We start from the raw sequence: 13,520 nt of genomic DNA, 5'->3' as shown, positions 1-13,520 counted from the left end.
GTTTTAGTCCACTGATTCTTAACACTGGCTCAATATTCAAATCACCAGAGTATAAAATTAATACCAATGCCCAACTAACCACCCCTCCCCCTGGGAAATCTCTAAAACAGTAACAGCAATTTTTTAAAAATCATGAATATGTGTTTTTCTAATACAACTATTTAACAGTGTTTGACCATTTTAGTAATTTGAAAAAACAGATTAGAGACATGCCCTCTGATGATACTGAAACTGCTAAATTATCTCCAACAAATTACCTAATACTTTAACTGTAATCCACCCTAAGGTTCCCACCTAAGGAGACTGGGAACACATTTTTCCAATAATCCAAAAATAAACAGGGGGGAAAAAAAGGAACAGGATATACTTAAAGCACAAGGAGCCATGCTAAGGTCTCTTTAACTGTAAGCACAGGCAAAACAGAGGGTCTTGGTGCCACAAACTCTAGGCTTTTCAATCTTGGGTTATTTTAAAATTATATCCAGCCACTAAAATAACTGAATATTAACATTTCTTTTTTTTCCTGCCTATACTGTGTGTTTTTGGAAACACATGGGTCACATTCATCACACTTTAAGCACAAGCATGGATAATGATCTAATGACTGGTGACAAAAAAAAAACCTTAAGTTACGTACAGTTCTTTCAAGCGAGTCTGAGAAAAAGCATTTTCTTGGATAGACATTATAGCATTGTTGTTCAAATCGCTGAAATGAAGAGAAATGAAACATTACCGGTCACCATTTCTACAATTAAATTATATAAACACTTTAAATGGTCATGAGAACCTCTGCTAATAGCAAAGATTATTTATATACTGAGCAAAATGGATGCAAAATACTTACAGATGCTCAAGGGACTCAAGACCAATGAATGCTTTCTTTGTAATTGACTTAATTTGATTTCCTTGTAAGATTCTGAAATACAAACAGACCTTTCTAATAAAGCTCTCCACTAAGCAAAATTTAATTCATTAAATCAAACATTTACCTATAAAAAGTGAAAATAAGTTTAACATGGATTTTTTAAGAAAGCTGTGAACCTTTATTACCAACCAATGCAAAGCACAGAATGAAGGCCTCTATTAAGAGGCTGGAGCTCAACAAGGTGCCTGTGAATAGCCATGCGGACCCGTGATGCACTGCTAGATTTCATATGAGAAACTGGATTAGAGTCCCAATCTCTCCCTTCTTAGCAAAAGATCAGGTCAAAGAAATTCAGACAAGTGTGAAGCTTTGGAGAAATTCTCAGGTGAGAAGATCTAACATCTTACTTGAGAGAATTCCTCTCTTTCTAGATAAACTGTCCATAAATCTCATATGATTAAAAAGAATACTGGTTCAACTCTGGTTTCTCAGTGCATTTCTTTTACGTTAATAGAAATTCTAGTTCTATGAATAACCTCTTTGAGTATCCATAGGAAAGCCCTTTCAATAGAAAGTGTCCCACCACTAAATACATTAAAAAAATTTAAAGCCACTGATAAACAAAAAACTTAATAAACAAAAAGCTTCCTCCTTTAGTGGGTGAGTCAAAAGGGTGACTTTCCAGCCATAGCAAAAAGACATAATCCAATCACATTTACAATTGGTTCTTGAAAATACACATATAGGCATACAAAAATATTATAAATACATACAATTTAGTGAGACTTGTAAGTCCAGCAAAAGCTTCACTAGCATCTTCTATGGCCCATGAAATTTCATTGTTTCTTAAGTTTCTACAAAAATGTCAGAGAAAGACAGGTTATGTTAGTTAAAAATGACCATGATAGCACAGGATATCATCCTGGTAATGGCATGCTAATTTTCATCCTTATTTTAACAGTTATTTATGAAGATGATTCGATTCTTCTTTTTAAAGAGTATCTGCAATAAGCAAATAAGAACTGATTCTCATAAGCAAAGGATTAAGCTGGCCTTGATAAATAAATTAAGCAACCTGCTAAGAGTATTAATCTTCCTACCTAATAGCCCCTAATTTTGTTAGCATATTAAAAATTATAGTCATGGTCCTGCAAAAAGCAGGATTTCAAGACGCAAGGGATATGGCTTACAAATGTGATTTTATACTAATGGGATTTCTGGGTGACCCAAGCCTTCCCGTGGGCCCTTAAGCCTAAAATGGCTAACAAAGAATAATATCAGTATAAAGCTTCACAGTTTGACAGCAATTAAACACACCCCCCTGGGAAGCAAGACCGATACACCCATGCACTAGAGTGATCACTCTGCTATTTTTAAAAGGAAAAGTATGGATCTTTTAAAATCCACTGCTGCATTCTCAGAGGAAATGCAGTTGCACCACACAGTGTCCTGCTGGAAGAAGTATCAGTTATAGATATTTAATCACTTTTGCTTAAGTCATCTCATAATAAAACACAAAGCTCTTTTCTTTATTAATATATTTTTAGGTTATGTAACAGTAAAGAGATAAGAGATCACTCTTCCCCTTTACCTGTATCTTTACTTGAAGTGAAAGCTAACAGGCTCATTTCCTTTTACTAAGGAATAAACATTGAAACAACTCAACATTCCAAGATTTTCCCCCTTCCTCCAGAGTATAGCATAAATAGAACTCACTGACCAACAGGAGTTAAGAAGTATATATTCTAGCAGGAGTATTGGCCTAAAGCCAGAATTTTTCAGATCTTATCCTAATTCTGCCTTAACCATCCCTGTGGCATTAGACCATCATTAATTTCTGCAATCACTTTCCTAAACGTTAATACTAAAAGTCATAATCTGTGGTATACTGAAAGAAACTGCTTGCCATTCTTTGAACTGCCAAAAGGCTGCAGCTGCATTTGATATAAATTCCTGGGTTTGAACTGTTCTAGGTTTCTAATAATGTAGAAAAAAAAAAAAATCACTTTTAATTTTTCAAGGCCAAATCTGAAGGAAGACTACCTCATTAAGTTAAAAAAAAAAAAAAAAAATCACACACACTTGTGCAGGTATACATACCTTCACAAAATTATCATGCTTTCTTTCTCACTGATGGCTAGGTCCCAAAGTTGGGAGCCTGCCTCTTTTCTGAGACCATTTATCAACTCTGAGCCTGATGACCAAAAAGTCCCCTACTCAGGACCCTTAAGAATCTACAAATTCTACTAACTAGCCTTTTTCTCTTATTCTGCTCTATGATTGAAATCACTATATTTCATTAAAATACTTCTTCATTCGGGCGCCTGGGTGGCTCAGATGGTTAAGCGTCTGCCTTCGGCTCAGGTCATGATCCCAGGGTCCTGGGATCGAGTCCCGCATCGGGCTCCCTGCTCCTTGGGAGCCTGCTTCTCCCTCTGCCTCTCTCTCTCTCTCTCTGTCTGTCTCTCATGAATAAATAAATAAAATCTTTAAAAAAAAAAAAAATACTTCTTCATTCAATTATGTTTCATGACAAGGGTAAAACATCCAACTTATAGGACCCCAGAATTTTAGAGTTGATATAGCCTGTAGCAACCATTTACTCCTATATCCATCCTCTGCTGGGGCAAGACACACGCAAAACGACACTCAGGGAAGGTTAAGTGATCCTGTTCATCTGGCAGTATGGTAAGAAGCACATAAGCTTTGGCGTCAAACAGACCTACTTCTGGCTCAAACATTTACAAGCTGTGTGACTTTATCCTGAATGCGCCCGTTTTGTCTGGTCTCTGAAACTTAAACAGGGTCAGGCCTGGTCAGTACTTGGATGAAAGACCAGCTGGGAATACAAGTTGTGTAACTTTAAACAATCATTTTAATCTCTCTGAACCTCAGCCTCCTGATATGGAAAAGAGCAATAATATCCTAGCATTCTGAAAGCACCTAACACACATCAGATCATTGATAAATATAAGTCTTTTCTGTTCTAAGTCATGCAGCAAATTAGCAACAATGAACAGCGCTCCTGGGGCGCCTGGGTGGCTCAGTTGTTAAGCGTCTGCCTTCGGCTCAGGTCATGATCCCAGGATCCTGGGATCGAGCCCCGCATCGGGCTCCCTGCTCTGCGGGAAGCCTGCTTCTCACTCTCCCCTCCCTCTGCTTGTGTTCCCTCTCTTGCTGTGTCTCTCTCTGTCAAACAAATAAAATCCAAAAAAAAGAAAAGAACAGCGCTCCTGCCAGAGCTGCTCCCACTACACATCCTGTATCCTGCTGAATGAGAAGTAGCGGTTTTCTGATAGTAGTTCAAGGTCAGAGGAACAAGAAAATATGCATTCTTGACTAGCAACTGTGTTTTATTCCACAGTAACTGGCACAATAAGAGATGCTTTGTTTATTTGATTAAATTCAGAATTAAAGTACAAACTGAACTGGCTAAAGATAAATAAGATTTATGTGCGGGGATAGAGACAAATAAGACTGTCTTGCCCCAAAGTATAAGATAGAAGAAGAACTGCAAAATATTAACATAAACGTAAATGTGTAGCTTGATTAGCAGTTTTAATTTGCTTTACTATTTTTTTTTTTTAAAGATTGTATTTATTTATTAGAGAGAGAGAGAACGAGCGAGGGGAGGGGCAGAGGGACAAGCAGACTCCCTGCTGAGCGGGGAGCCCAATGCAGGGCTCGATCCCAGGACCCTGAGATCATGAGCAGAGCCGAGGTTAGACATTTAACCAACTGAGCACTCAGGTGCCCTTATTTACTTTACTGTTTTTTAAAAAAAGGACAGATGTACTTACAGTGTCTGAAGATTGGAAAGAAACCTAAATACACCATCAGCAATGTGAGTGACTCTGTTGTCCCCTAAATTCAGTCTCTCCAGTAAGCTCAGACCCACAAAGGCAGATTCATCCAAGCGGGTCAACTGGTTATAGGACAAATCACTAAAAACAGGAAACATGGAAGGTAAGGAATTCATTGTATTTTAATTCAATTTTCCTATTCTCATTCTACTTACATGTTAAATTTAGAGTTTTCAACAAACTTCTAATAAAGAGGGATGTTAGATCTCATTATTGGCTATGAGAGTGATTTATTGCAACCTACTCTGGTCTCCCAGCTGCCACGGAAATGCCAGCCAACACTCACAGTTCAGATAGTCTTTGGCAGAACTCCCATGCATCAGGGCTGATTCTTTCAACAGCGTTCTGGCTCACAGAGAGCTGTTGTAACATTCGCAAGCCATACAACCACCCCTTGTTCACTTCTGTAAGGTTATTATGCTCCAGTTCTCTGCAGAATTAGAGAAAGAAAGGAGAAAATAGGCTTCCAAACAAGGCATTGCAACGAGAAGATTCCAAAACTCTTCATGAGGTCTTGCTCAGAGGCATATACTTTCACTCAATACAAGTGAGCCAACAAATTCTATCCAGAAAGTATTTATATTCTACTTAAAATTTATTGCTAGAAGGTAGTAAGACTGTCTAAAACATCAGATCTATAAAATCAACACACTAAGAAGTTTGATGTACCTGTCTGAGGTAAATCCTGATAATTTTCATCAGCTCCAAACATTAAGAAAATGTAAGATTTTTAGACAAAATGTTTTGTTTTGTTTTTTAAGTAGGCTCCATGCCCAGTGTGAGGTCCAACGTAGGGCTTGAATTCACGACCCTGAGATCAAGAGTCAGATGATTAACTGAGCCACCCAGGCGCCCCTACACAAAATGTTTGTAAGAATGATGAAAAAAATACCAGTTTGATAACAAAGCTTAAAGAGCTTTGTATACACTTATTTCACATCAGAGAAGGGAGAAAGAACTAATGTACTTGCATATAATTAAATCAACTACCCTAAATGTTTGGCACTAACAAGGCCCAGGCTGACCCCTTTCCTAACAATATTCTGTTCTAGTTCATAGTACTTACAATTCTTCCATGTTATCCAAGCCAAAAAAAAGCTCCATCCTTAAGTCTGCTAATACCATTCCGCTGCATCTTCAAAGATCTTAAGGAGTCAAGCCCTTGGAATGTCAGACCTTCCACCACTTTAATCCTATTTCTTTTAAGTTCCCTTTAACAAAAGTAGTTTTCCAGTCAGACATTTGCCGATTTGCTCTAATAATAATTAAAATAATTTAAAAGAAAAAACAATCTTCTTAAAATCCATCTATTTAGTTACTCACAAGAACTGGAGGTGAGGTAGCTTGAAAATCTTGGGTGGAATCATGCTGATTCTGTTCCTGTTTAACTTTACCACTAGTAAGGAACTGGATAAATTATCAAAGCAACCAGCCTCCAAGATGGTTATCCTATTATTACTCAAATTTCTAAAATGAACAAGATAACAAAAAAATTTAGTGAAACAAAATATTCTACCACCTGATAGCTACCCCAAAGGCTATGAATGAGCCCAGCTCTACCACTTAGCAACTATACCCAACTTTACAAATCGTTAAACTGCTCTGTTTCTTCTACTACAAAATAAGGATAATACCTACTTCATTTAGGTTCAAACAGTAAGTATGAATATGCTTTGTAAAACACTAGCACACATGCTGATTATCATTATATAGGATAAGCCACTGTTTTAACAAACCAATCCTATTTACGTTTTACAAAACTGTTAGTAAAACACACCCAGAATTAAACCTCAAAAATTACCCTGGATACTTAATATTTTCTGACAATAGGAGAGAAAAAACAACCCAAAAAACTGACCCCAGATTTGCTTCTCATAAGCATATCAAAATCACAATAAATAACAGAGATTTCTGGGAAGATAAGTATCAATAAATAAACACGCACTTTAAAATAAATCTAGTTTAAACTACTTACAGGTATTTAAGCTGCATTCGAGGAAATGAAGATGTCTTGATTTCTGATATTGTATTTGAACTGAGATCTAAATTCTCGAGGGCAGGGTAAAACTGAAACGCTTCTGCGTTTATTTCTGGGATTATATTATGGACTCTAAAAAAAAAAAAAAAGACTGTAATGAAGCTACTGCCAGAGACCCACCCCAGGCCATGAGGATGTTAAATAATTAGGATCAACAATAAGGGTACCAAAAACAAAAATTTAAATTTAAAAACTGTACTATTCATAATTTAAAAGATATGAAATCTGATTTACTTACAGTGAGAGTAGAGTAATATTAGAGGTTGGTTCTCCAAAATATGGGATTTCTGTTAGCTCATTATAATTCATTTTCCTAGGCAAAGGGGAAAAACAGATTTCAAAGTTTAGAGGGGGAAATGTTGCCTCTTGAGTTCTGGTTTCTTGCTAATAATTATTCTTTAGGATAGGTGCCAAATTTGAAAAAGGCAGATGACTCAGAATGAATTAGACTAAATGCATTATACTGAGAAATTAAAGATTTTAATAAGAAATGTTTTTTCATGATGTAGATCTATGATATCACTATTTTGCACATCAAGTATCTTTAATCTCAGCAATGTTCTTGAATAGTTTGCTTTCTGACAGCTAATTTCAGTCCTTCTTAAAGAAGAAATAATTAACCTATCCATATCTCCTTATACATTTATAGTAAATAAGATAAAAAATTATAAATCAAGTCAATTTTTAAAATACACACACATATATTTTTTAAGTTATTCAAAGTTAGAGAGGGTTGTTTGAATCCAACAGATGAATCTGCCTGAGAGATGGAGCCTATCATTAATTTTACAGATGACATGATATGTCACCCTCTGATCCTAGCAGCTCTTTAAACATAATGTCTCCAATGTTTTAGTAGCAAATCTAATATAATCACATTTCACTAACCTGGTTTTCAATCACTAAACAACCTCAATAACCTAGACTACAGAAACCAGAAGTAAAAGGCCTCCCAGAAAACAGCCGAAGTTACAAAGTCCATGTCATAAAGCTCATGCATTTCCCACTTTCTTCGGTGTCTACTCTTTTAGCCAAATAAGCTTGTCAATTTATTTATTCAGTGCACAGCAGATCAAAACCAGTCAATTTGGAGCAGAGACAGAGGGAATTCAAGGACAATGAGAGCATGAAGAAGTTACCCCTGTCAGCAAGAAGTTAAAAAGAAAAATAAATCTGAAGGTTCTGGCGTTTTAGCATACAGGCAAACAGGCCTCAATAGTTGTGCCTCTGAAAACATCACAATGCAGTAACTGATACTAGTAGTATTTTAGAAAATTGCCTCCAAAAAACAGATACTAATACATCTCAGTATTAAAGGAAAAACTTCAGTGAAGTGGAAAATTGAACTATATTAACCACCACATTACAGACAATACAAAAAACACTCATTTCACATAAATCTTATTTTTTTTTAAGTAGGCTCCACGCTGGGGATAGATAATGATAGCTACCTGAGATCAAGAGTCAGACACTTAACCACCCAGGTACCCCCACGTTACTCTGCTTTAGACATGATGCTTGTATCTTAGACAAGTCAAGACATAAAAAAATTTACACAACAGAGAATTTCATTGGCTGAAACTGGCAAAAAACAAGCAAAATTATTTACTCTGAAAAGGGGGGAAAAAATCTTACTTTTGATCCCAAGAAAGTAGATAGAATAATATTTCTACACAGTTTGCAACTAATCACCAACCTAATGGCGCAATGCCCGGGGAGTCTATAACAGCAGCAAAGCCAAAGACAACAGTTTAGGTTTTTAAACAATGTCTTTTCAATTTTTTCTGTCAATTTTTTGACAGCATTTCTGGATTAAACATCCTCAAATTCATAATTCATCAAATCCACCCTAAGAGTTTAATTTAAACAAATAAAAATAACTTACACTTCTTGTAATGTTTGAGATTCCAAGCTGATGTTCCAGTTAGACAACCGATTATGACTCAGATCCCTAATGGAGGACGAAAGATCATTCTTAATTTAGTGTTGGAAAAGAGACTTAAAGAAAAAAAAAAACTAAACTAAAACATAATCTAAAAACCCTATCAAATGTGAATTTGAATAGTACACACAAAAAGAAGAAATGTTTACAAAGCATGAATAAATACCTAGATTTTAAAATAGCTATTTTAACTTTTTCTTCATTTATATGAGGGGTTTTTTTTAACTAGGGAATATATTCACATGGTTCAATAATCAGAAAGTATAAAAAGAAATAAAGTTTAAATCTCCCATCCTGTCAGGCATACGATTTCCCTCCCCAAAAGCAACAAATGAAAATACACCATTTCTTGTGCAGCCTGCCAGATATTTTATGCATGCACCAGCAAATTTTTACAAAAATGGTAGAATAATTTACACACTAATTTGCCCTTAGTCTTTTCACTTAATAATACATCTGGGTAGATCATTCCACAGCAATATTAAAGAGTTCTTTCATCCCTTTTAGTGATTATCTTATACTTTTATTGTAATGGACTACACTGTATATATTTTTGAAAAAAATATACTTTTTAAAGTAACATACTGCATAACATTTTAATATATAATATTGTAATGTACTGCATTATACTTTAGCAGTAGATAAAAGAAGATCGATTTCACAAGTCAAGACAGTGAGCTTCTATATTAGAACTGAGGTTGACCATATCCTCAATAGAAATACGGTCTTCCTAAAAAAGGCAATCTAGCTTTGGGGAAGAAAAATCCATCTCCAAATTATGTTAATGATGATGATTGGGGGTCAGGCACTCCTCTCTGCACTTTATACATATTAACTGCCTAAATCCACACACTACCTTATGAGGCAAATACTTTTACAGTCCTCACTTGCCTAAGACAGAAACAGGCAGAGAGATTAATAATTTGTCAATCCAAGGTAGTTGGATTGTAGCTAGTAAGTGAGGAAGCCATAAACTTGAAATTCCATCTCACTTCTAGCAAGCAGTTTGTTAGATATAGCAGAGATTTCACTGAAATTAGTCATGAGTCTAAATATTTAAATAGGCTTTAAAAATTCACCTTGATGCTTCCTGGCATCTTTACAAGGCTGAAATGGAATCCAGCCCACACAAGCTGTCTGCCCAAGAGACGTATTATACGTTACAATATGGCTAGCAATAGGGGCACACTAGAGAAACGTACGGATCACTGTCTCTCACTGCGCCACCACGAGCAGCTGACAGATGCATGCAGGTCTGAGTGATGTCTCTATCAGAGAACAGTTTGCTCTCAGCCAGATTCATGTCTGTCCATCTGTAAAACTTAGCCACTTTCATTTAGGAGCTTAATTTACACCATAAGATAACTAAAGCCAGATGAAACCATCCCTTTTCCACAACAGTTCTAACACCTTTATTCCAAGATACCTGGCACCAGGTATCAGCTCAAGAAAACTCATGACTAGGGAGGGGTATGCACTGGGAAATTTGAGAGATAAAAATAGGAATTTGCTCCACATAAAAACCTTATATTCAGATGCTTTCATCCAACTCACACTTGCTAGTAAACAACACTGGATTTTATACAAGTGAAAAGAGACTTATTGTGGCATTTCAACTAAAGAAATTCAGCTCTTGTAATTTAAGTTCAATAATCCACATTCTGCTCCAAGGTGGCTGGTCTGGCAACTATCATCTATGTAGCAGGCTAGCATAGTATGATTTAATTCCATAGCTGATGCTTGCTAAAATTTCACTTCTTCCCTTCTACAGATTAAGAGCTTTCATTTTAATCATAACAGTGCTTCTAATGCCTTCCCAAACCCTAATCTCTCTGGCAATGTAACTCTTGACCATAATCATCTACAGTTCTCTTATGGATGTCAATGACCAGATAATCACTTTTAAAGAAAACTATTATTAAAGAAATCTAAAGCAATCAAGTTAACCCACCTTACACATGGTATAACCTACTTTGTATTAAGTATCAGTGAAAACTGTCCAGTGTCTCTACTGGGGGAAAGGGTAAGACTTTCTCTATCTCTTTGAAGAACCTCTAAAGGCTTTTTTTTTTTTTTTTTAAGATTTTTATTTATTTGACAGAGAGAGACACAGCGAGAGAGGGAACACAAGCAGGGGGAGTGGGAGAGGGAGAAGCAGGCTCTCCGAGGAGCAGGGAGCCCGATGTGGGACTCGATCCCAGGACCCTGGGATCATGACCTGAGCTGAAGGCAGACGCTTAACAACTGAGCCACAAAGGCGCCCCTCTAAAGGCTTTCTGACAGAACCCAAAGGATACTGGAAAGACTTTGGAGCCTCTCGACAGGATAACGCCGTCTTAAGAACATATGCCTCCAGTGCTGCAAGCCCAATCGCGTGCTGCTCACCAGGGGTGTTGCCTCAGAGATCAGACTGTCTGCGCTCGATAAAGGATTAACAGGCTTTTGGCTAGAGATTTACTACACCCGTCCTTGGACGAGGAAAAGAGAAAACATAAAAAGAAACAGCTAGTTCAAAGCCCACATTCCTATTTTATGGATGTAAAATGTCCACGTTGTTACAAGATCACCGCGGTGTTCAGCCATGCTCAGATGGTGGTTACTTGGGTAGGCTGTTCAACAGTGTTGTGCCAGCCAACAGGAGGAAAGGTCAGACTCACAGAGGGGTGTTCTTCATTGAGAAGAAAGCAACACTAATGATCCACACAACCTCCTGAATTTGTTTGTATTGCAGAAAGCCTCATCAGTTCAGCAATTCCAGTTAATCTACCAAAATAATGTAATTATGTTTAATTTTGTAAGGTACACAATGGTGATCTCCTATTTTGGTCCCAGTTTTTCTTTTTTTTAGATTTTATTTATTTGACAGAGAGAGACATAGTGAGAGAGGGAACACAAGCAGGGGGAGTGGGAGAGGGAGAAGCAGGCCTCCCGTGGAAGGAGCGCGATGCGGGGCTCGATCCCAGGACCCTGGGATCATGACCTGAGCCGAAGGCAGAGCTTAACGACTGAGCCACCCAGGAGCCCCTGGTCTCAGTTTTTCAATAAAGTTTTGATTATGGACAAAAAAAAAAAGAATACATGCCTCAGAGATCAGAACCCCATAATGAGGCTCTCTGGACCCTTCTGTGACAAATCCACATTAGGTGGCATTTTAAAACACTAACAGTGAACTACAATACACTCCCAAAGTAGCACTATCATAGAAAGCAACTACGGTAGTTCCCCCACTCCCCCTTATCCACAGTTTGGCTTTCTATGGTTTCAATTGCTCACAGTCAACCCTGCTCTGGAAGCAGATGATCCTAACGCTAGGTCACAACGCCTACATCATTCACTTTACTTCATCTCATCACATGGGCATTTGATCATTTCACATCAACACAAGAAAAGAAGGGTGAGTACAGTACGGTAAGGTGTTTTGAGAGAGAGACCACTTTCATATAACTATTACCGTATATGGTTATAATTGTTTTTTATTATTGCTGTTAATGTCTTGTATGGTGCCTAATTTATAAATTAAACCTTATCATAGATATGTATAAGAAAAAACATAGTATATATAGGGTTCAATGCTATCTACGGTTTCAGGCATCCGCTGGGAGTCTCAGAATATATCTCCTGTGAATATGGGGGAAGGAAAACTACTATAGTAAAAATCTGTATAGCTGTTTGAGTTATCAAAATACCAGGTGTCTAAAATTATATGGATTGATCTGATCATCAGCTAGTCATGCAATAAACATTTACTGAACCATGTGCCAGGCCCTGTGCTAAGTACTAAGGTTACAAATTGTCAACTTTAGTAACCTTTTTGTCTTTTTGGAAAGCAGTATTTAAGTACTCAGATTCACTGGAAAACTAAAGATAGATTCAACACTGACTTAACCATTCCCCCTCCTCCCTAGAAATGTATGCATTCTTTTATACCTCAATTTCCCTCTGGAATTTAATCATGACATGTGCATATATGGGAGTGCACAGACACACCCTTGCTTTCCATAACCATGCCCTTCTCTTTTTTTTTTTTTTTTAAGTACTTCAAGGGGCGCCTGGGTGGCTCAGTCGGTTAAGCGTCTGCCTTCAGCTCCGGTTGTGATCTCGAGGTCCTGGGATTGAGCCCCTCGTCAGGCTCCCTGCTCAGAGGGTAGCCTGCTTCTCCCTCTCCCACAGCTGGTCCCCCTACTTGTGCTCTCTCATGTGTGTTCTCTAATAAATAAAATCTTTAAAAAATAAAAAATAAAGGGTGCCTAGGTGGCTCAGTTGGTTAAATGAATGCCTTCCGCTCAGGTCATGATCCCGGAGTCCCGGCACTGAGTCCCGCATCAGGCTCCCTGCTCAGCAGGGAGTCTGCTTCTCCCTCTGACCCTCTCCCCTCTCGTGCTCTCTCACTCTCTCTCTAATAAATAAAATCTTTAAAAAATAAAAATAAAAAATAAAAAAATAATAAAGAACTTCAAAAAGGCTGAAGAAGACTAAGACTGGAAGACTTTGACTATCAGATGTAAAACTCTTAGACTGGGGTGCCTGGGTGGCTCAATCGTTAAGCGTCTGCCTTTGGCTCAGGTTATGATCCCAAGGTCCTGGGATCGAGCCCCACATCGAGCCCCACATCGGGCTCCCTGCTCCACGGGAAGCCTGCTTCTCCCTCTCCCACTCCCCCTGCTTGTGTTCCCTCTCTCGCTATGTCTCTCTCTGTCAAATAAATAAAATCTTTTAAAAATAAATAAAACTCTTAGATTAAGAATTTGGATACTTAAAGTCTCTCACCATTCTTCCCAGTGGCAAATCATTAATTCCATTTAATTTGCATAA

The 13,520-nt window shown here is 37.5% G+C and overlaps 2 protein-coding genes across 2 annotated transcripts in view; one reads left to right on the top strand and one right to left on the bottom strand.

The window, feature by feature from the left end:
* The window catches only part of LRIG2 (leucine rich repeats and immunoglobulin like domains 2), a 59,688-nt gene that overhangs the window by 20,938 nt on the left and 25,230 nt on the right, over positions 1-13,520 (bottom strand). Inside the window, 11 exon segments of the mRNA XM_021690114.2 lie at positions 638-706; positions 845-916; positions 1,639-1,719; positions 4,666-4,809; positions 5,015-5,158; positions 5,795-5,823; positions 5,825-5,939; positions 6,052-6,195; positions 6,704-6,838; positions 7,005-7,079; positions 8,652-8,717. Of these exon segments, the coding sequence (XP_021545789.1) occupies positions 638-706; positions 845-916; positions 1,639-1,719; positions 4,666-4,809; positions 5,015-5,158; positions 5,795-5,823; positions 5,825-5,939; positions 6,052-6,195; positions 6,704-6,838; positions 7,005-7,079; positions 8,652-8,717 (1,074 nt within the window).
* Positions 9,876-11,402, top strand: LOC110580579 (40S ribosomal protein S27-like). The gene is made up of 2 exons (XM_044913798.1): positions 9,876-9,961; positions 11,138-11,402. Exons 1-2 carry the CDS (start codon positions 9,876-9,878, stop codon positions 11,400-11,402), a joined length of 351 nt encoding a protein of 116 aa, XP_044769733.1.

This window comes from Neomonachus schauinslandi, chromosome 4 (genome assembly GCF_002201575.2).
Source record: "Neomonachus schauinslandi chromosome 4, ASM220157v2, whole genome shotgun sequence".
Classification (NCBI taxonomy): Eukaryota; Metazoa; Chordata; class Mammalia; order Carnivora; family Phocidae; genus Neomonachus; species Neomonachus schauinslandi.
Note: the sequence above shows the minus strand (reverse complement) of the source record. Positions and strands in the feature narration are given on the sequence as shown.